The 23,668-nt window shown below is 41.9% G+C and overlaps 1 protein-coding gene across 4 annotated transcripts in view; it reads left to right on the plus strand.

Annotated features, from left to right (window-relative positions):
• Positions 1-23,668, plus strand: part of Ptprm (protein tyrosine phosphatase receptor type M) — a 799,636-nt gene that overhangs the window by 560,775 nt on the left and 215,193 nt on the right. For all 4 annotated transcript variants that reach the window (XM_076917595.1, XM_076917597.1, XM_076917596.1 and 1 more), the window contains one exon: positions 21,688-21,820. In XM_076917595.1, the coding sequence (XP_076773710.1) occupies positions 21,688-21,820 (133 nt within the window). The remainder of the gene's footprint in view (positions 1-21,687; positions 21,821-23,668) is intronic.

Here is a 23,668-nt window from a genome sequence, read left to right on the forward strand (position 1 = left end):
CCAGTATTATAGAGCAGAGCCACCAGAAGCTATCTAGGGTGATGCTGTTCAAATAGCCCTCTGTGTATTTACCATTGTTGCCAGAGCTGATTGCATTCCTTACATCCTTGGTGCAAAGCCAAGCACTTCCATAAGAACAGTGGCACAGCTGCCAGTAAAATGCACCACATAAGCAAAGTTAAGAAACCTTGAAAGGGTGGCATAGAGTCAAGGAGCCCAGCATGGTGCTAATCTATAACATAAAAAAGCAGCTCATTCCCATTCGCTAGCTCTAAATTCAAGTGAGTATCTCTGTGTGTCAATCTAGAAAGTCCAGTAAATTACTCCAGATGCAGGTGAGTGCTTAGTGAGCTCTAGAATGCTTCGTCCTGCAACAAACGCAAGCCATCATCAAAACTGCTACATGAATTATGCAGTCAAGACTCAGAAATCTGTTCTCAGAGGACCCATGTGCTGCAGCTATTATGTGTGTTGTAGGCTTTACCAAGGCCAAGTAGGGAACTCCCAGCCACTCCCCCATCTAAATCCACATCAGCATTTGTTTTCTGTCTATCTGCATTAATCCTTAACACTGATTTAAGAAACACGCTGCACTTAACTCGTGGTGAGAAATCATAACTGCCTCGGTTGTCATATTTTGAAAAATCAGGAAACCAAGATTCAGGAAAACTATTGGTTAACAAGATAAAGAAGTATAGAACAATTCTACTCCTTCTGCAATACAAGTCTAAGTAGATTTTCAGATTTTTCTTCTAGAACCCAAGAGCTGGGCTTATTTGATATTTCTCTTTCTTCCATGATGACTCTAAGAACAATTCTCTTACCAATTCAAGTTCTGCTTAGTAAGAGTCTTCCTTCTCCCAAACTTCTGATGTGTCCCTCCAACAATAAAGTAACTAAAGAATAGGCAGCATCTTTCTTAGCATGGCCTGTCCCCTCTATAGCTCTTACATTTAGGGATTGAGTAATGTTATTGCAATTAGATGCCCAACAGAGGGCTGTCTGGGGGCCCCCGGTGAAATCAAACCTCCTTCTTCCCCTGTGACATATGACTGGACCCCAGTATTGTCAGCAAGTCATTAAAGATGAGCTGGCTCCATCCTAAAAGAGAACAGAGTTAAGCTGCCCCTTTCTCAGTCTTTCATATGTTCTCTGGCCATCAAACAAAACACAGTTTTACTAACCAAGAAGTCAGTGACACTCACAGCAAAGCTTCCTCTGTAAAATTTGTGATTAACAAGATGTTTGACAAAGCAGCTCTCAGGAGCAGCACATGTGATCATTTCAAACTGTTGTAGGAAAGACACACATCAACCACAGAAGACGGCCACCATTCCTCTTCTGGATGGAAGCGACCTGCCTGTGTTGTTTAGTTTATGAGGGTTCAAAGCAATAGTGGGTCAGAATAACTCAAAAAAAAAATCAGGAAAAGACAAAACCTATTCTTTCATATTTGTTACTGATTTATTTATGACTTGCCCTACCCAGATACATTCACATTTCATCAATGATTTATTTATAACAGCCATTGGGCTTGCCAGCAGTCATACTGTGTTTTCCTGTAGATTTATTCCCAAGTCCAAGACTTCATTCAATCATTTTATGACAGTTATTGACCCCTTCTAGGTGCCAAGGAGGGTTCCACAACACTTACAGTCTCATTTTGTGCCATCGCCCAGGCATCTTGGCACAAGGGATATTTGTCTCAGTAGCATCAAAGCATAAACCTACATACTCTTGTGGATGGAACATGAGCATCCTACATGTTCCAGGCTTCCTCCTGTGAGGTTAACAGCTTAGCTAATGGTCGGGAAGCCTGTCACTCTAATGTTCCTTCTGTGAACAATTGTTTGTCTACTCAGTCAGTCTTGGCTTTTCCAGAAGCTAGCAAAATTGAGGACGGTTACCTTCTGAAGGTCTCTCATGGTGTCCATTTTTGCTCTAACATGCTGATATCATGATTACCATTTACTACACACCCATTCACCCACACTGCCTTACCTGATATGACCATTCTTGTCTATTCACACTCACACTCTTACAAATACTTGCACACTTACACATACTCACATATATGCACACACTCATGAATACACTCACCAGCACACTCTCATACACTCACACACATACATGCACACATATACAACACACACACACATTTAGTTGAAATGAATAGAAACTACTTTTTCCAATATCATTCCCTACCTAAGATACATGCAGAAATATTTATATTCTATTTTCCCTGGTTTATTTTTTTAATCTATTAAATTAAATTCATCTCCTACTGATGGGCAATAAACCCTAGTAATATAGAATTGCTTTTGGAAGAAAACAGAAAATTAAATATGCTAGATATTTTCTGTAAGAACTTAGAATTAATTAAACAAATATGTTTAGATTGTTTATATGATGGTTTGATTTATGATTTAATTACCTACCCAACTCTGAGGTGCTGTGGAGAATGATTTCCTTGAGCAAGTTTTCATCATCCATTTGTTTAGTTCACACACCTAATATGGCAAGGCCTATGGCCGAAAATACTTCCAAACAAAATGACTTCTGGGACTCCAGGACAAATTAGATGGATCAGAACCTAGGAAAGCAATGTGGAAGGGAGAGAGAACTTTGCACTACCATCTCCTCTCACTCTGTGATTAAAACACCTGACAGCAGCAGGAGTCTGCTTTGACTGACAGTTGAGGGTCCTGCCCCTCACTCTGATGGAGTCATGGTGGCAGAAGTGGGAGGTTTTCTGGTCATGTTTTATGTGTGGTCAGGCAGCACAGTAAGAAGATGCTGACGCTCAGCTCACCTTTCCTTCCTTATTCACCTTGGGACCCAGCCTTGGGATGGTGCCACTGTTAACAGGTTTGCCAGAAGCACTCTCAGACAGACCTAGTGATACATTTCCCCGTGGATTAGAAATCCAACCCAGTTGACAGTAAACATTAACCATCAGAGACAGAGAGAGCACAAGAGCATGAACTAGCCGGTAGACACTTCCACAGAGTCTCCAGCTTTGAACACTGTATGTGGCTCCTCTGTAGAGTCAAAAATTAAAGGTGGCCAGATGTTAGAGCAATGGTGATAGATTTTATCCAGTGCCTGTAGACATTCTGATTTCCAAGCAGCTGACTGGCCCTTAGAGATAAACAAAACAAGGAAAGCCAGTGGGACAGGGGACTATTTGGAGAGTACAACATCGCAAAAGGCCCCAAGACAGGTTGGTCTGAGGAACCCATCTGAATTTGCTGACTAGACTGTCTTAAAATTGAACTAAGGCTAAATTGAACTAGCAGCTAAATTAATGGGGGAGGAAATTTTATCTATATGGAAAAAAGCTATCTTGGATTTGACTCTTCAAATCAATATAGATATTATGAAACAAAACATGCCAAGTTATAGACACATAGCCACTAAACTAGGTATCTAAGAAGGAAAAGCTTTCATGTTCTGATACATGCTAGAAGCTTCCACCAGCATCGCTGACATCCCTGCACCCCAACAAGGGAGAAGAGCAGTCACATCTTCCTCTGGGACCAGGAAGCTCAAGGGGATGACACTCACATGCACAGGTTCCAGAAGCCCTTTCTGCAGTCTACTCATGAGCTTCAACTTGACGCCATGCTGTGTGCATGGGTGCTTCAGGTCCTTCACCTCAGCATGTGCTTAACACACCCTCATTAGTAAGTCTCTGTTTGCTCCCACCAGTTCCATCCCCAACACTGAGACCTTTTGCTCAGGTTCTTGCTGCTCCACTGGGTACCTAGACTGCTTGCTTTCTTGGCTTTCTGCTGGGCTTCGTGATTATTCCCAGCCCCAGGGAACAGCTTCCTCTGCTCCTTCTGCATCATTCAACTCTAGCTGAAGAAATAGCAGGTAGATCCCCACTTTCTCAAGCCAACATAGGCACCTTCTGCTGATCACCAAATGTCTCTTGGTATACATTTTCCAGCCACCAGGTCTTCCCTCAGTTCCCAGAGTATGTGTTAATGCTCTGAAGTTGCCTGGCTCACTTTCTTTGCCTCCTTCCCTGGAGCCTTCTCCCTGGGAACCTTGAAACATTAGACTTTCCTATTGATCCAGGGGCTTGGCACCCATTGGGTTCTAGATGAGGAGAACTTTTCCTCAAGAACAAACAAACATTATTGAAGTATAGTACCTGTAAGCCCAAGGAAATTCCTGCAAATACCACTGATGAGTGCGGCCTCATTAAATTTCTAATGTAACCATGCTCTGAAGCCCTGTCACTGACTTTCTAAAGGACAGGTTTATTACTGCCTTTGCAGCTGAGACCAAGTGTGAAGCCCACCAATATGTCTCCAGTTCACAGTGCCCAGGTCCAGTCAAAAGCTTGAAACTAAGCAGAAAGAGAAAACTGGACCTTTGGATGAGGTGGTGATTTTAAATTTGGTTCATAGAAGGAGATGATATAGCACACTGTAGAAACAAGAACCTCAGATCTCCCATCTGTCTAAATGCATGAACCAACTACCAGGTGATAACTCATCAGAAATACCTTTGAGCAGCATCCTGGGCTGTCTCAGAACAGCTATGTCTAATGGGGCAGTCAGTGCATGAGCTTCAGAACCAACTGTTCCAGTTCAAGTTACAGCCCTGTCACTTAACAACACCAGGCCCTGGGTAAGGGATCTAGCATCTCACAAACCCAGACAGTCTGTGACATGGGAGTCCTGCTAATTTCCACTCATGAAGTTGGAGTCGGGATTAAATAAATAAATAGAACATTTATTCCTTAATATGCCATGCAGTGACCTTCAAGCCAATATACAGCCAAGATGGTCATTGAACTGCTTGGCCATCTACCTCTCTTTTGGGTTTATTGGGATCTGCTCAGTCTTCCCATTGATGACGGACATTCAGATACTCACTAAGCTGAATAAAATACCCTCCCACATAAACTTTCAATTAAGATTTCTATTTCTGGACAATTCCCTGCTGTGCTTCAAGGACCTAGTTCCTTTCTGTGTATAGAACTGCCAAGATCACTTTGCTGTCCTACTGTAGCAGGTGACCTTGGAGCCCATGAACCAAGTCCTATCTACAGTGGCCACTTCATTGCCTATCAAAAACTCATGCTTGCAAAACGGACACTGAAAATGGGTTCTCGACAATCTTCCTGAACTGGAATGTCTTTACCTACATAAATGCTATTTTTTGTATCGTCATAACCTTTTCCTTGGATGACATTATCCTTTGACATGTTTACTATCATCTTCAGTATAAAGAAGTTTCTATTTGTTGATGGCCAAATGTTCCCATTTTTCTTGGTTTCTCCAAGTTCTTTTTTCCTCCCTAAGCCACTTCAGCTCTCAAGTTATTCAAGTGTGAATTCCATCCATTTTGAAAGTGATTTATCTCTTGAGTCCCTCTATAGACCAGGTCGCCCTTGAATTCACAGGATCTACTTGCCTGTGCCTTTCATGTGCTTAGATTAAAGGTGCACGCCACCATATCTAGCCTGTCCTGAGCTGTTAGTGATAATCATGAGGGGTGATGGAAGAACAGATGGCGCTGAACTCTAACCTTGATCTCTGTGATGCTGGACTTGTTTCTATTGTGAGAAGCTTCAACGTGACATTCTCAAAAAATGAATGCAAGTTAGAGGACGTGTCTCCTCTCTGCTTCCTCATCAGTAAAGCGGCTGAATCCTTCATGTATATTGACGACCAGCAATTGGAAGCAGTGGTCATGTGAGAATGACCATTTTTCACCTAGTCCTGTTAGATGCACTGTCGTGTAAATGGGGGTGCTACAGTCCTCACAGAGCACCTGCACATTCATATTAAGTAGCAGAGGATGGGCTAGGACCCTGTCTTCAGCTACAGAAACCATTATGGACCAGGGGAGCAGAATTTGGTTGGTGTTTTGGCATCTTTTACCAAGTTTACTAAAGAATTCTGAGATTTCCATAGAAAAAGTAAAATGGAGGGGGCATTTTCTTCCTCATGCAGCACCAGCTGACTCTGTTAGAGTCACTGTTGACTGGGTGCCTCTTTTGTTCTCCTTTGTTATGTACTTGTCACCTACAGATGTCACCTATAGAAGCCACCTATGGGTATATAGGTACCACCTATAGATGTATAGATGTCACCTATAGTTATCTCCTATAGATGTGTGGATCTTACCTATAGATGTGTAGATATCTCCTAAAGATGTATAGGTATCACCTATAGGTATATGTAAATGTCACTTATAGATATTTAGATGTTGCCTTTCATCTATAAAATAACACAGTTCCAAGAACATAGAGAAAGGATGCAGGGGTAGATGTCAAGTATTTGCTTTTAGAAAGAGTATGTTTTAAGATCTGTAGATTGTACTAATTTTTTTATATTTTTATTATATAAACTTAAGAAAATTTTTGTAAAAATATTTCCAGTATAGAAGAGTTTGATTTCTTCAAGATCCTTTTCTTCCCATTAGCAGTGTGGTAAAGCATATGTCCAGTTGTCTTCCACTTACTCTGTGCAAAGGATTTTCTTCCTCACAAAGCATAGGTCGAAACTCTGTGTCTTAGGAGGCATTCCTCCTCTTGTTAATATTAACCTGGCACATGATGCTTTTCCATAAAATGTGGAAAAAAAACTTTTGGAGTTCTCGGTGTGCCACCTTTGGTTAAATAAGCAAAACAGAGTAGAAAGAAATACCCGGACTTCCAAGGCTTTTTCTGGGCAAGAATTTATATTGATAGATTATTCCTCTATTGTCTATCAGAGAAGATATTTCTATCTGATAGACGAATCACTGTGTCCTTCATAGCTGGACAAAATGGGGAAAGAGGAGGACAATCTCTGAGTGTTACCTCCTCGATGACTGACACATCCCCTCATCTGCTCGTATCCACAGATATTGTCCACTTAGTCTTTCTTTTACTCCTTTATTGCTTAGGGGAAAAATAGTCACTACATTTTTGTGTCTAAGAATGATTTTCTCTCAGAATTTATAGTCTAAGGGTTATATTGATTAAATTTTGAGTTGGTCTTGGCCTACCCCTAGTCTCTCTTGTCCATATATCTTAAGTGACTGCAAAATAACTAGCATTTATGAGAGTTCATTGGGCTTAATATGATGCCTTTAATTTAATCAGGATGGAAAACAAGTCAGTATCCCTTCCCCTCCTACCTCCATCATCTTAATATGGTAAAAATGTGGAACAGGGTATAGCAAAATATGGACGGTAGATCTGGGATATGTAGGGTTCTTACTAGAAAGAATTGTTATCATAAAGCTTCATGAAGCTTAGGAAAGAATCAGGGAAGGGAGGCCTGGGGAGCAAAGGGGTAAAAGCCCAGTGCTTCTGCTAACCACAGTTCTTTGGGGCTGAGGCAGGGGATTGTTGTAAGTTTGAGACCAGCCTGGGCTTCATAGTAACTTCTTCCTTTACCTAGAATATGGCCTAAATGGAAGGAGAGGGGGGACCTTGCCCTCCACTTTTGAACTAAGCTGTTTCACAAGCCGCCTTCCCATCACAAGCGCTCGCAATCTGTAAGAACAAACAGAGTGCATCTCTTCAGAGCCACGTTCCCCGAGGACCAATGATAGAAAAATACTATCTTTATTTAGAAAAAAAAATGTATTACAGAGTCAAAATTCAACACTTTTCTTAATTTGAAAAGATCAAACAGCAGCTTTCAAAGGCGTGCCAAGTTTGGGGTGAGTCTCCACGGGCCCTTGCCCCTTCTACTTGTCCTGGGATATTTGAGGAAGGAGGAGAGAAACATGGCCTCCATTTCACCAGCTTTTAGAGCAGTTCAAGTCCACGGGGTCAGATCTGCACCACTTTCAAATATGCAGGGCCCATTTATAGGGCAGATTTTAGACATGTCAGATAGGCTTCTGCACCTAAAAATTGTATCCTTGGTTTCAATTTTTATTTTGTTGGTGGTGCCGGGTGTCATCTCGCAGCCCTGCCTCATGCTGGGTCATTGCTGTAGCCTCAAATCCAGCCTTAGCTCAGGGTATAGTTGTTTGCTTTCCTTGAGTTGTTTGTTTGTGTATTTTTGAGAAACGTCTTATGTAAGCTCAGGCTGGTCTGGAACTCACTATGTACCCAATAGCAACCTTGATCTCTTTATCTTTCTGCCTACAACTCCTAAGTGCTGGGATTGCATGAAATCACTACAACCAGATCAGCTTCAGCACACACACACACACACACACACACACACACACACACACACACACACACATATATATATATATATATATATATATATATATATATATATATATATATATGAAGACTGAGCTCTTTATGTAACCCAGGGTGGCCTTGAACTTAAGTACCAGCATGCCGTGATCTTCTAGTTTTAATTGGGTTATTCACTAAGAAGTCTGACCCTAGAGCACATTTTAGGAATCATGTTCTTGAGATAAATTGTAGCATGTTCAAGTTCAAGCTTCTGGGCAAATCTCTTAATTTCTTGAAATCTCACCTTCTACTCAGGGAGAGAAGGGACATCTCTTTTACCACACAGGTTGAGAAAGGCCATCTCTGTTACCTTACAGGAAGAATGCTATCTCTCTTACTTCAAGGGGAGAGAGCTATCTCTTACCTCACAGGGGGAATACCACCTCTTACCTCACAGGGAGAGGACCATCTCTTACCTCACAGGGGGAGGACTATCTCTTACCTCACAGGGGGAGCACCATCTCTGACCTAGAAGGGAGAATGTCCTTTCTTACCTCATCCAAGCTATAGAACAATGACTGCCACAATACACAAAAGACTGAGCAGGAAATCATCTCCTCAGAATGAGGCACGGTGGGCCCTCCTTGTTCACCTTTCCTGCTGTTTCTTTGTGAAGCTGCTTTGTGGTCCTTGAGTCTTTTATGAGGATCAGTCCAGAGCAGAGGCCCTCAACCTTCTTGATGCTGTGACCCTTAATTTCTCATGTTGTGGTGATCCCAACCATAAAATTGTTTCCATTGCTACTTCATAACTGTGATTTCCTACTGTTATGATCATACTCTAAGTATCTGATATGTAGGATATCTGATATGGGACCCCTGTACAGGTGTTGTTGGACCCCCAAAGAGGTCCTGATCCACAGGTTGAAAACCATTGATCTAGAATGGCAAGTCACACATGTGCCCTTAAACCCCCTCAGAGATACTCAAAATTGAGCTTCTGAGAAACAGATCTCTTGATAGTATGTGGAAGATTACACAGGCAGCATATAAGTATCAGGGTCTTTGAATGCACCGGAGCATGGAAGGAACATTTATTTTGTTGTTCCCAGTCAAGACACACAGGCAAGCCACTCAGTGAAGGTCAGACTAAGGCTGCTTTATTTACCTGTGGTCAACAGCAGGCCCATGCTAGAAAGCACTGTAAACCCACGAGCCAGGCAGGATGTAGGGCTTAAAAACCCCAAACCCACAGTTACAGCATACCTTCATTCCAGAGGCAAGCCTGGGGGCAGAAGTCTTCAAAAGTTTCAGTTAGTTGATTAAAATAATGTTTCCTGTTGCTAAACAGTGGCCCTTCTATGCTTCCAGTGGGGTTGCTAGGAGAATGTTCTGCTCCTCCACGCGTGGTTAGCCTGGCTGGGAAGCAGTTAGGTGAAGACAGTTTTTCCACCTTACATCAGGACTGTAATGAGCCCCACATAGATGATACTTCTAAACAGCATTACCCAATCTACTATGTCCCTACTCACAGTGATGATGCTGATGACCAAAATAAAATAAAATAAAATAAAAGGTCCCACTGTTTTCAAATGAGGCTATTTTATTTGAAATAGAAATGGCCCAAAGCAGTGAATAATTTGTAAAAAACATATGGTATCATTTCCTGTTAACTTGACCATTTGGGGATTACTGTGTCCTGTTGGTGTCCTTGTCTTAAATAAGGACACCTTTGTATTTATCATTCAACTAAGGAAGACACCTGATTGTCAGTCAATTCAATAGGGCAGTGTCTGTGTCATGTGGATGTATGTGTGCGCGTGTGTGTGTGTGTGTGTGTGTGTGTGTGTGTGTGTGTGTGTGATAGACATATAGAGGTCAGAGGACATTATTTGAGGTAGGGTCTCTTTATTGCTTTTCTGCTGGGTGTATCAGGCCAGTTGACCCAAGAGCTTCTGGGGACTGTCCTGTCTCCACCATCCATCTCCTTGTAGGATTCTGGAATTACAGAAATTGTAGCTGGAATCTACACGGACTCTGGGGATCCAGACTCATGTCCCCATGCTTGCATAGCTAAAATGTTTACCTCCTGAGTCATCTCCCCAGTACAAGGACACACTTTACTAGACTCTGTTAAGGTGGATTATAGAATATCTCACTTCATAGCTTTTTCAGAGACTGAATAAAGCTGGAAAAATTTAAACCAGCTCATATATGTTTTCATTTATAGTTTTTATAAAGATTTATTTATTTATTTATTTTATGTATGTGAATACATTGTAGCTGTCTTCAGTCACACCAGAAGAGGGCATCAGATCCCATTACAGATAGTTGTGAGCCACCATGTGGTTGCTGGAAATTGAACTCAGGACCTCTGAAAGAGATGGTGAGGCATCTCTCCAGCATATCACTTATAGTTTTTTTCTTGAGGCCCAAGCTCGAGTCCCTGTTCGGGCGCCAAAATAATGTTGGGGTCCACACTAGCCCCACGTTGGGGCGGCCAAAATAAATGTTGCAGCCCAGGCAAAATGTTGAGGCCCAGACTGACCCACATTTGGGCGGCCACTGTATCCCGGCCCAAGCTGCTGCTCCGGTCTGCGGGTCGGGGTTCAGCAAGAGCGAGGGTGAGGGCAGACTCAAAGAATGGAGACCAGACAGGGTGTGATTCAATCCCGTTTATTCTTCAGTCTCTCTTCCTCTAAGTGTCTCCTGTCTGATTCTCCCTCTATAGTCTGTCTCTACTGTCTGCCTCTGCCTTTTATATGTCTTACTTCTAAGCCACGCCTCTAAGTTACACCTTTAATCATGCCCTTAGGTCTTGTCTCTAACTCTGATCTCTATACTTCTAAGTCATACTCTTAAGTCACACACCTTTAATCTTACACACCTTTAATCTCACACACCTTTAATCTCAAGGTATCTAAACCAAGATTATCAGAGTGTGCTCAGCTGTTGTAGGCTATTGTAATCCAAATCTCATGTCAGGGTATATGGCTCAAGATGGCTGCAAAGCTGATAGCCACTTTCTGCTAAAAGTCGGCCCCCAACAGTTTTTATACTTTAACTTTTAACATATAGTTTTTAAACTTTAACTTTTAAATGTTCCTTACTCTTCAACCATTTCCACAAAACATATCCTTTATGCCATGTAACTTTAAAGGTGCAGAACTATATCCCACAAAACACTTCCTTTATGTCACATAACTTTAAGTGCAAAGAACTATATCCTTAAGAACACATCCTTCATGCAGTGGAACTTTAAAGGCTTAGAACTATATATGCAGCCAGGGTAGATGTCTAACTGCCTATTTCTCCCTTGGGAGAGCCAAACCTATATCCCAGACATACATCACTGTTTTTTCAAATGCTGGCGTGTAAAGTATCTAATATTGTTCGTCATTCTAATAAACTCCCTAGTTTTGCTTCTTTCTGCCTCATCCCAAAATCCTTTTCCACAGCAAACCCTACCTGAGTGGATCAAACACTACCTGAGTGGATGTCTCTAAGGAGGAGAGGAACTTCTCATGATAGTGGCAGACAATGATGAGCTGCATCTCTCTGCCCCTACTGAAAGGGATTATACTGGCATACCAACTTTTCTCTGAGAATCCATGTAGATGTTGTGATTTAGCTTCGTTTTTTTTACTCAAAATATTGTGTATAAGATAGATGTAGATAAATAGCTGATTGATAGATAGATGGTTGATAGATGATAGATAGATAGATAGATAGATAGATTATAGACAGGTGATGAGTGATAGATGAATAGGTAGGTAGATAGATAGATAGATAGATAGATAGATAGATAGATAGATAGATACATAGATACATAGATAGATAGATACATAGATAGATAGACACATAGATACATAGATAGATACATAGATACATAGATAGATTATAGACAGGTGATGGGTGATAGATGAATAGGTAGGTAGGTAGGTAGGTAGATAGATAGATAGATAGATAGATAGATAGATAGATAGATAGAGATAGAGAGATAATGATAGATTATAGACAGGTGATAGGTGATAGATTGATAGGTAGATGATAGATAATAGCTATCTTTGAAAGAAGTATGATAAGAAACAAAATTATTAACATATGTATATGCATTTATGGATATGTACATGTGTGGGGATATGCACAGTATGTAAAAGCCAGAGATAAAACTTGGGTGTTTTCCTCAATTTCTTTCCAACTTTCTCTGAACTCAGTTTAAAACTTAATGAATCTGACTGCCCAGAGAACTCCAGGGATCCTCCTTCCTCCCTACCTCCCCGATGTCAGGATGCCAGGCATGTTGCCATACTTAGCTTTTCATGGGGGTATTGACATACATACATACGTACATACATACATACATACATACATACCTTCCTTATAGTCGTGGGCCAAGCATTTACTGAATCTTCAGTCCTCAAAGTTATCTTTTGACATTTTGTATGTTCCCCTTATATACTGTATAATTTTTTTAGATACATACTGCTTTGTGCTCATGCACAAATGGCTCGTAGTTAAAAATATGTCCAAGTCAGCCACTTGTGTCTTTAAGCTACTTTGGGGCTGTTCATATTTCAGCCTTTCTTCTGAGTGATGAGAAACTCTGAAGATGCTGTCAGGGCCGACCAGAGGCAGTAACCGTTTCATTAAATAAAATTATTATTAATCATCTGAATCACACTACCATTATCTTATCAGACGTCTCTCTATAGTTTTCCTTCGCAGAGGACCCCAGGCCATCGTAATTACAATGGAAATGATTTTGGGTCTAGTTCAAACTTCTAAACAAATTTCCTGTGCAAGCATGAAAACTGGCCCGCGTCTGCTTAGTCGTTACAAGTACTGCGTTCACAGCACTCCATCCTTGACAGCAGCTCGCGTCTTGTCTCTCTTTGTTGACCCAGTCAAGTTGCTGGTCACTGCACTGCTGTGGGTGACGCAATCCTGTTTGACACAAGTGTTCTTTTCCGCACTTGCTTTCTGTTAATGTCACTGGTTTAAAGTTTGGTAGTAAGAGCCTTCTCCTCGCTTCTCCTCTGGCCATCCCTCAGAGCCAGAACATTTTCTCTTACACATGTGTCAGTATCTGTGGAAAGTCACCCAATGTGGGATATGCACCCTTTCTTAATTAGCTCCTTTCTGAATGGTCAGCTTTTGTGGAACAAAGGGCAAAAAAATAGGACCTACTGTATGGTGTTTACTTGCTTCTTCTTTTCCCCTCCTTTTTGTTCCCCTTTAGGCCCATTACCCAAAGTCTGAAGGCTTTCCTATAAACAAGGAACAATCATGCTAAAAAAAATGATGGCAAACAGAAGGACAGGAAACTAAAGTGAGCTTGACTGTGACCAAGCTTTGAATTCTGCAGACGTGGCTTTGCATGTGTGCTACAAACACAACAAGATGTAGGGCTTGTCATGTCAAGGGAACACAGATGGGTTAGCCAATTATGTCCCAAAGAACACATAGCTTAGCATATAATACAGAGAATTCATCAGAATTACCGAACCCGGGTTGAGACTGACAGTCACACCCAAGAGAGAGAAAGCTAGGTGCTCTAAAGAGTTTGGGAGTGTGAACACCTGCTACATAGTGAGAAGTTACAGGTAAGACTGGGGCTATGTGGGTGTGAGTGGTAGGGGAGCTGTGAGCTACAGAGAAGGCTGGGAAAGAGCTTCCTGGAGCTAGACCAGGGGGCATAAAGGTCAGGAAGGGGACTGGTTAGGGGGGAAGCAAACATCTCATGTGCAGGGGACAAGCATGGTAGAAGGCAAGTAGAAATAATCAAAAATGTTTTTTTTTTTTTTTAAATAGTGTTATAAAGAGTTCAAAGCCCTTTGCTGCCTTCTGAAGTAAGCAGCAAGAAGGTCTTGGGTTTGCAGTTATAGTTTTGTTAAAGAGTGGTCCAATTTGAGCTATTATTTCAGACACTTGATATAGTTGTGGCACAATGTAAAATTAATTAGATAAGATGTGTGTGTGTGGATGCAGAGGTTCAGAACAGGAAGAAAAGCAGGGCCCTGGCATGGGAATGGAGCAGGCCTAAAGAGAGGATGCAGCTCATCTGATCAGCAGGCTTATCTCTGTATCAGGCATCTCTTCTTCAGCATGGCCCAGAAGGTCTCTCTTATAATAGAATCCACCTCTACAGGCTGAGGGCCAGAGGTTCTCTCTGTATGGCCAAGATCCATTTACTTGCTCTGACTCTGAGAACCTGCTGCATTCACGACAGCGAGAAGTCTCTTATCTAATAGACAACCTTCTATGCCTGTATATTCAAAAGCATTTTTTTTTTCTGGACTTGAGGTGGGGCTCGGTGGTTGAGTGCTTCTATGTCATGAACAAGGTCCTGGACTCTTCTGTGTTCCTTATGCTTCCAAGGCCCATGCACATGTAGCTCTTGAGGCCATGTAGAAGACACTTCCCATCTCAACATGCACTTTCCCAGATTCTTTGTATATTTTAACGCCCTCAGAGCATTGATGCTAATAGCACACATGTTTAATTTATCAAATATACTCACTTTTTAAAAAAATCTAGTGTTTGTACAATGGTGTGTGTGTGTGTGTGTGTGTGTGTGTGTGTGAATTGTGTCGTATGTATACATGTGGTGTGTCTGTCTGTCTATATCTGTGTGAATTGTGTGTTGTGTATGTGTTGGCATGCATTGCTACAGCGTATGTGTGGAGACAGAGGACAATCTCAGGAGTCAGTTCTCCACTTCTACCATGTGGGTCCCAGGGATCAAACTCTGGTCACCAGGCTAGGAGGAAAGTGTCTTTACCCACTGAGCCATCCCACTGACCCTAAATATATTCATTTTTTATAGGAAAGTAAGTAAGAAATTTCAGAAGCAGAAAGGGCTTGGGTAGAGGGTTATAAAGACTACTTTGTGCAGGAAACATTTGTTTCTCCTGCCACAGCAATCATTCTTAAGTTCTAAGCATAATCTAAACCATGACCCAAAAGCATAAACTCTGCCAGAAAATGTGACTGACAACAGATGGTGATTTTAGTACCTTCAAATTTTAGTTTCATCATCTTGGGACATCCCCTACCACTCTTAAGTAACTCATCCTCCAAAAAGTCTGAAGCAGCTGCTCATTTCCCTTTTATTGATTATGGAATTCATGTGAAAGGTACCCATGGTTGATGACTTTGTATTGACAAGTTGATTCCTCATTTTATGACTTGACCATAATTCCAGAAATTAAAATGGGGAAAAGAAAGTATTCCATCAGAATGGCAATAACGCCAATAATCCTCTCAGAACTTTTAAAGTCCAGATAGTGAAGCGCAGAGCATCTGATAAATTGTCTTACCCATGGGGTGTCAGCTGCATCAATAAACAGAAGCAATAGCAGCCATGGAATTAGAACCAAAACAAGGGAGAGTGAGTTAATATGGGAGGAGATGTACCTTTCAAACAATTGAGTATCTCAGTTGTGCATGAAAAACTACACATGTGATCATTACTTGGAAGCTGTGATCTGCTCTGCTTGCCCTGCCGTGGAAGCGAGGGCAGAGAGAAAGCCATAAATTCAAAAGCATAATCAGGTTACACGGAGTGAGCACAGGTTATTCTCAGAGTTGTAATTGACTGTATACCAAGGAAAGAAGACAATATGTAATCTAGATGAAAAATCTTTGGGTTGTTTTGCCATTACGTATAATATTAAGGTACAACTAAAAATAAAGTAAATAACACTGCAAAGAATTGCCATTCTCTGAGCAATAAGACATGAATGATTTGTCTCACTACAGTCTTTAAAACCTGGATGGGCCTCTTTTTGAGGAAGAGAGCAGAAAAACATGAGCAAAAGGTCAAAAGAAAAAAAGATTAAATAATTAGATTATTACTTTCCAGTAGTCATAGAAATGCCAGTATGGAGTGCCTGAGACCAGCTCAGTTGGAATTCAGTCTTCCCTTTTTAACCTTTGCTCCCACCCCCCTAACCCACACCCCCACCCACCGCCACCACCCCCACGCACCCCCACCCCCTGACACCATACAATCCCTGTACAATGGTGCATGCCTATAGTTGGAGTACTTGAGAAGTGAAGTCAAGAAACTCTGAGGTCCAGGGTCATCCTGGACTACAAAGAGGGCCCAAGGCTGCCCAGGGCAGGGGTTCTAATACTTTAAGAAGTAACACTCTTACAAATTCCCACAACTTGTATTTCCTTTGTGCTCTGCCTTCAGAGTCCTGTTAGTAGGTTTCTGTCTCCTGAAGTCTTTCTTCACTGGTTTCCATTGTTCCTGCATCTTCCTGTCCCCTCCCCCGCCCCAAGCCAGGAGGGAAGGTGTTGGCTTTGGTTTGCCACTAAATACCCCTGTGGATGCTGGGACATTTGTTATGGGTTGCTTGTGTGAAGTCTGAATGCTGAACCCAAATGGGGTTATACCCCTAAAGAAGCAGCACCTATCCCATCCACCCAAGGAAGACTCAAGCCAGGAGATTCAAGCGTTGGCTGTTGGCAATCAGGCGTATCCCTGCCCCACTTTGGCTATAATGTTGAGAGTTTCTAGATACTGGCATGGCAGTCTTCCTACAGCTCACTAATCTCCTTCCTTCCTCTTCTTTGTGGAATCTGTGGGTTTCTGCCTAGTTATTCATCTCAAGGCCAATTCCCTTGTTTCTTTGGTTCATTGTTAATTTTATCTAACTCACAATGTCCTACCTGTGGGCAATGCCTATCACAGCACAAAGCCTTGCTTCCAAGGTCCCTCCTAGACTGTTCTCGGCCCTGACTCAGCCTCCAGAAGCAAAGCTATTATGTACTCACAGAGCCTGGTCTGCCCAACACCATAATGCATGCTTTCTACCTGTCTGGAGACATCAGGCCACTCATTACTGCTGCCTCTGGCAAAAAGTCTTTCTGACTCTGTTCCTCACACTACACCAGGTAGGTTCTGGAGCTCTTGGACATTTAGTATGACTTCCTATGTCAGTGACAAGTGACCAGATCTGTGTCATAGGGGAACGAGGACTCAGTGATCTGCCTTCTTTAATTGCCCTTAGTTACAGTACCTGGAACAGAAAAAGAGTGTACTAAAGTGGCATCTATTTAAGAAGCCTGTGCCATATGAGCAAACTTACTGTGTTTTCTGCAATACTGTGGCTATTGTATGTAGGTGACATGGGACATCTGGGTAAAGCATCTACACTTCTAACATTCACTGATCACTCCTCTGCCATCTTGGAAAATAATTTCAGGTGTTCACTACATTCTGTACCCTCTTCTTTCTCCTCTTCCTCCTCCTCTTCCTCTTCCTCTTCTTTCTCCTCCTCCTCTTCTTCTCCCTCCTCCTCCTCCTCTTTTTCTTCCTCCTCCTCCTCTTCTTTCTCCTCCTCCTCTTCCTCCTCTTCCTCCTCCTCCTCTTTTTCTTTCTCCTCCTCCTCTTCCTCCTCCTCCTCTTTTTCTTTCTCCTCCTCCTCTTCCTCCTCTTCCTCCTCCTCTTTTTCTTCCTCCTCCTCTTCTTCTTCCTCTTTCTCCTCCTCCTCTTCCTCCTCTTTCTCCTCCTCCTCTTTCTCCTCTTCTTTCTCCTCCTCCTTCTCCTTCTCCTTCTCTTTCTCTTTCTTCACTTTAGTTATATCTTTGGGGTAAGTGACAGCCCCCACCCCTCATCTTTTTCCATCTCTCCCCACCCCTGTCAGCATCACAGCTAACTTCACTGTGTGAAACAAACTATTTTATTTAAGCAAGAGCCTTTCCTTCATACCCCACACTATTCTTGTTCACCTGCTCTGTGATCTCTGCCACTCCCAGGGCTCAACCCTCACCGGCAACTGCAAAGCCTATGCCTCTTCAGCCTCCAGCTTCATCCAAGGACTGTCCCACCAGGAACTTTCTGCCTTCCCTCCCACCCCTCAGTAAACCTTCTTACCTTTCTTTGTCCCAACCCCTGTGGCTGCTTTCTTCCCTGGCAATAAAGCCATGGGGGCGGGGTCATGTTCCAACATCCCTTCCCTATCTGCCAGCGCCACCTCCTGGATACGCCCCCGACCTTTGACCCATCTAGACATCACTCCTGCAGGCATTGCCTATCACCCCTTTATCACTGACTCTCCTTTCTGTTTATTGTTATCGTTTGGCCTCAGAGATGCAGCCTAATGGATGAGGAGTAAGTCTCACTGACCAAGATACACAGGCGGTCCCTTTCTTTGCTCACCCTTTGACCTCCTCCTCCTTGACTCCTCTCCACACTCCTCTGGCTGGTTTCCCTCCCAATTTTCCTTGGTACCCTGAGAAGGCTTGTGGCTTTACACACCACCGTTATTATGGCATTTCCTAAATTTACACCACACACCCAGAGATCTCATGTGTCCCCACTACTTGCTGCTTGGACTTACCTTCGGGTGTTATTATCTGAATCCTACATAGTCCAAAGTGAAGCTCTGTCTTCCCTACCTGCCCTCTGAGCCTGCTTCACTCACACTGTCAATGTCTGTAAGTGACATAGTCACAGTTTTCCTAATGGCTTCCAGTAACCCGATAATGCTTGTACTGACATACTGAAGCTCATTGGTAATTACCTATGACTACCATGAAATTATAATGAAGTTGAACATGGTCTCACCATCTCCACTACTGCTACCTAGAGCCAGGAGCTTCAGGCTGTTGTGAGAACCTCACTCTGGCGTCTGTGTTTCCAGTATGGACAGCCTCCTGTGCATCCAAGATAGTGCTGTCGAATAGAAACCAGATTGTATCTCTTCTACTCAAAATCCTCCCATTGTTCCTATCAGAATTCTTCCTATTTATAGACATGATTCTCACATACCAATGCCATGTGCCGTGTTCCCAGCTCACCACACTCCACCCCTGCCCAGTGATTCTGTCTCTCCACCACGTGGAGAAGTCAGGAGAATAAGAGCGTGCCTCACTCTCATTTCTTCTGCAGGTCTCCCCGATGCTCCTGTCTCAGTAATTCCTTCTTGGTTCTTTCTACTCAGTCAGCACCCCCAGGACTTAGCACCAAGAGTAATACAGCCCACAGACTTCGTTCAATGCGTCTCTCCCTGGCACACCTGAACATAAAGTTCATTTTGCATATTTGTTCACTACCATGTTCGTAATAAACAGAAAAAAATGTAGTTAGGTGTCAGGAAACCATCTGTTAAGTAAATACATAATGTTGGTGATATTCTCTTCTGTGTTCACAGTCACCCTGGCAGTAATCAGCTGAAGATTCCCTGGGGTGTCCTTAGAGCAGGGTTGTCCTCCCTCAGCTGGTCCCAGCTTAGGAAAAGGAAGCCATTGCAAATGCTATGGGCAGGGTGATCAGGAGCTCTGGTCACCAGCCTGAGCCTTCATGGCCTCCTGTGAAAATCTGTGCAGCTGTTTCAGTCAGTGCATCCCCTTTACTCAGAACTTACAGTGTATGAGTTAAATTATCTTATATTTTTTAATGCAAGAATTTTTTTAACTGAAAGCTTTTTTTCCTTACTCAATTGGTATTTTCTATTTACAAAAAAAAAAAAAAAAGAAAAGGAAAAGAAAAGAAAGAAACTATATTTGGAGAACTGGTAACCTCTAGTTAATAAGATAGATTCTTTGTTTTTTCAAATTACACATTTAAAATTGGATATTAAATAAAAATAGAAAGCTCAGACCTCCATTCTGAATCCGTAAAAATGTTACATTTTTTCATTTATAAAATTTTTCATCCTCTTATCCAATATGCATTTTTCTATAGAATTTTCTAAACAATATATTTAACATTGCAATTTCCTCTACATCAGCCACCTGGCGCAGTGGCGTGGCAGCCGGTCTAGCGAACTGAGTGTTCTTCAGATTATCATTATCGTCTTTTAAATAATTTAATTATTTTATCATTATAAAGCAATTGCTATTAATACTTTTAACATTTAACTAGATAGCAGGTTTGAGGATTACCTACCTAAGGGGGGAAAAATGGAAGGATGTTCTGTCCTCTTGACATTGTCAGAAGTAAATTTAATAATAACAATAATAATAATAGTAATAATGAATAGTCGTTGAAAGTTCCCTCAGAAGGCTTTTGCTTACAGTATATCATTGTGAATAAGGAAGGACGGAAGATGCATGGCTAGAACGTTCCTTTTTATTAAAAGCAGCAACTAAAGCTGGCACTAGGAGGCAGTACACAGGACACCTGGGACAGTCGCTCGCCCTCCACAGAAGATTAAGCATATGGTGTGGCCTGGGGTCTTCTATCTCTTGTTTCCCCTCTAATTTGTACCCAGCTTCATCAGGCCCAGTTACAGCCATGTTCTCTTGCATAAAAATCTTAATATAAATTTAGTTAGAAAGAAAGCGGGTCCATATGCTTCCAAAGGAGCAAGGAAACCAGAACAGCTCTAGCTGTCCTCACCTAATTTCCCACAATGCCCCATTTCCCACAATGCCCCACTCTGTACCGTGACATCCGGTCTGCTGTACACATGGGCACAGATGCAGTCAGGACCAGTGCAGTTTCACAAGCACAGAGGAGCACGCTGGTATAAGACAAAACGGAAAGAGAGAAAGAGCAGCTTCAGACTCACACCAGTCGTTACTTTTGACCAACAGAAATGCAAAAAAAAGATTCTAGGCTGAGAATTTTGGACATGAAATTGCTGTATTTAGTAAGGGTGTTGTGGTGGCCTGGATACCAGAGGCCATCAGAGCCTGATGAGGCAAGGAGAAACCTTTTTTTAACAAGTAGACACCGTTGAATGAATTGGACATTACACTCCTAATATTCTTCATCCTGAACTCATTTAGCAGAGGAAATGGATATCTCATCAGACGTAGATTTGACATTCCATCACATTATGCCATAAACAGGACAAACGGTGTGTTGGAAAGAGGCATGCAAGCAAGCCAAGGCAGCCACCACTCCGAGGCCCTGCTTATCTCATTTAAACAGATATGAACTATGGGCACCAGTGGTATGATCAACCAGCTGCTGCCCCACGTTGTGAATAAATTGCTTAGAAGGATCCTTTTGCTCACCAGATGTGACCCAGATTCAGATTTCGAAAGGTGGGGTGTCTCTATTGTGTTAAAAAAAAAAAAAAAAAAAAAAAAACAATTGCTGGTAAGATGCATGGTAAATGAGCTTATCTCTCTCTTCCAGGTGTTTGGGCTAATACGTGATGGAATTATTGCTTCATTTATGAAAAATAATTGAGGAAAATGTTTCAGCAAATCAAATTTGTATAAAGGCTCAGGAAAAGCTATTGTGCTCTTAGCGAGTTTTTTTTTTTTTCAATGGAGGAAGGATGGGAGCTAAAAGAGATAATAAAAATATTTAAAAGTGCATTTGAGAAGTCTGTCATAAAAGGGTCAGACGTGGGTGTGCTGTGGTGGAAGTGTTGAAGAGCAACAGGAACAATTACAACGCTTTCAGCATCCAGGAAAGCTGCTTAGAAAAAAAAAAAAAAAATCAAAGCCTGTCTGTCTGCCGGCTCTGATAAGTTGTATTATTCTGTTAAATGCATGGGAAAAATTTAAATGTAATGTCTTTATTCTGTCTTACCCACTTGCTCTGCTTTTCCTTTCCAGGGGCCGTTACTCCAAAACCCGTCCCTGAACCCGAGAAACAAACAGACCACACGGTTAAAATTGCCGGAGTGATTGCGGGCATCTTATTGTTTGTTATCATATTTCTTGGAGTCGTGCTGGTTATGAAGAAGAGGTAGGCTTGTAGCCAAAAGTAGACTGACTCATTTCCACTGTTTGCCAGGTCACTTCTTGTGTGTATGAAGAGATCCATTTACTGGGTAGGCAATGGTGTCCAAGACATAGCTCTGACTCCATGATTGTGAACATTTTAAATCATATAGCATTTACAGTTAGGGGACAGATATTTGGAGTAAACAAATTTTGGTGTTTGTTTGGTTGGTTTTGGGGGTTTTTTTGTGAATATACAAAACACATCCTGCCAAAATAAATACAGGAGCTTTATTTCCTCCCGTGGGATAATCTAAAAGCTATGATGTTGTTTTAGTCCCTGACAATTGTTCAGTTCTAATGACTGGCAGCTCCTGTATTTGATATTCCCAAGCTGAGTGAGAAGGAAGACTTCCCTCAGGTTATAATGAAAACTATGAGGACAGAATTCCTCAAGCCAGCATCCTATGCTGACACCATGTTACAGCAGCTAATCAATACAGTTCCCTGTGAGAAAGCAACCTTGGTGATAAGCAGCCCCAAAGTAAAAGACAGTAAAAGACACATGTGAAAAACTAAATCATTAGAGGAAATTCAGTGTCATGGTAGTGTTCTGTGTGGCTGAGGGATCCCTCATTGGTAGAAAAGATAAGTAGATCTGGTTATGGTAAATAATTCTTTTCTTCCCTTGGAAAATATTTTTAAAAAACACAGCTTAATAGGGTCTTCAATTTATATAAAATGACAAACAAAAATATAGACGGTTGGAAACAGTAAATGTTCCTGGAAAGAAGTTGTTCATGTTGCTTGCTGCTTTGCTCTTTAGTTTAAATGCAATTGTAATCATGGAGTAGGGATGTAGTCATGGGTAGAGGAGGTAAAGTAGGTGGGCTTGCCAGAGTAAGATCATGAAGGTTATATGTGATCCATCATGAAATCTAGCTGGTGGTGGTGTCAGCTAAGTGTTGCATTCAGATGTGAGCATAAGACAGAGAGCAGTTGTGAAGAGACCATTGAATGAAGAGGGGACATCAGAAGGTACATTTCAATGGCTACTTGGAAAGAAAAGGAAAAGTCTAGAAGAAACTAGTTCTTACAGCAAGTCAGTGGTGGTGACACTATTCGTACAAATGCAGAACAGAGAAGGACCTAGAAAACACAGCAAAAGAGAGACGACAGTTGTGGACATTTGGGGTTCAGAATTCCATGACACTGGCATGCTCTCTGGCAGATGGATATACTTTGTAGACTAGAAATAATAATACCAACTCCACATGAGCTTGTAGAGTTCTAGGAATGTCCAAAATGAAGATGAGCCTTGTGTTAGAGCCCTGTATGAGTGAGTTCTTGTGCAAGCACGCAAATCCAGCTGTGTTCACCCTCCTGTTTCTTCTGCATGTCCTTTATCTCCTAAGTTCTTTTGCCCTATCCTTCTGCTCCCTACCTCGTTTTAATGCTTATGTTTGCTTGTTTACCTTTGTGAAATGGGGTTTGACTCTAGCGCCCCGGCTGACCTGGAACTCAAGATCTTATTACCACCAGTCGAGTGCTGGGACTGTCCGAATGAGCTACCATGCCTAGCCTTCTTTGCCTTTGCCTCTTTATTTCTCATTCTCCTTCCTCACATGTCATACCGGCTTTGTTTTGGTTTGTCTCTTTTTCCTTGTCCCTCATCACTCATTTATTTTTTTCTGGATGATCTTTGCCTGATCCTTACCTCAGTGTTCATGTGATACTGATTTGAGGATATCAGTGATTTTCCTGTTGTTTTTAACATTTACCAAGGAAAATCCCAAGTGACAATAGGTCCTAGGAATGAACCCACGGGCATGAATATCATGCCTAGATATTCAAAACAAAGATTTCAATATTT

Source organism: Arvicanthis niloticus, chromosome 21, assembly GCF_011762505.2.
Source record: "Arvicanthis niloticus isolate mArvNil1 chromosome 21, mArvNil1.pat.X, whole genome shotgun sequence".
Classification (NCBI taxonomy): Eukaryota; Metazoa; Chordata; class Mammalia; order Rodentia; family Muridae; genus Arvicanthis; species Arvicanthis niloticus.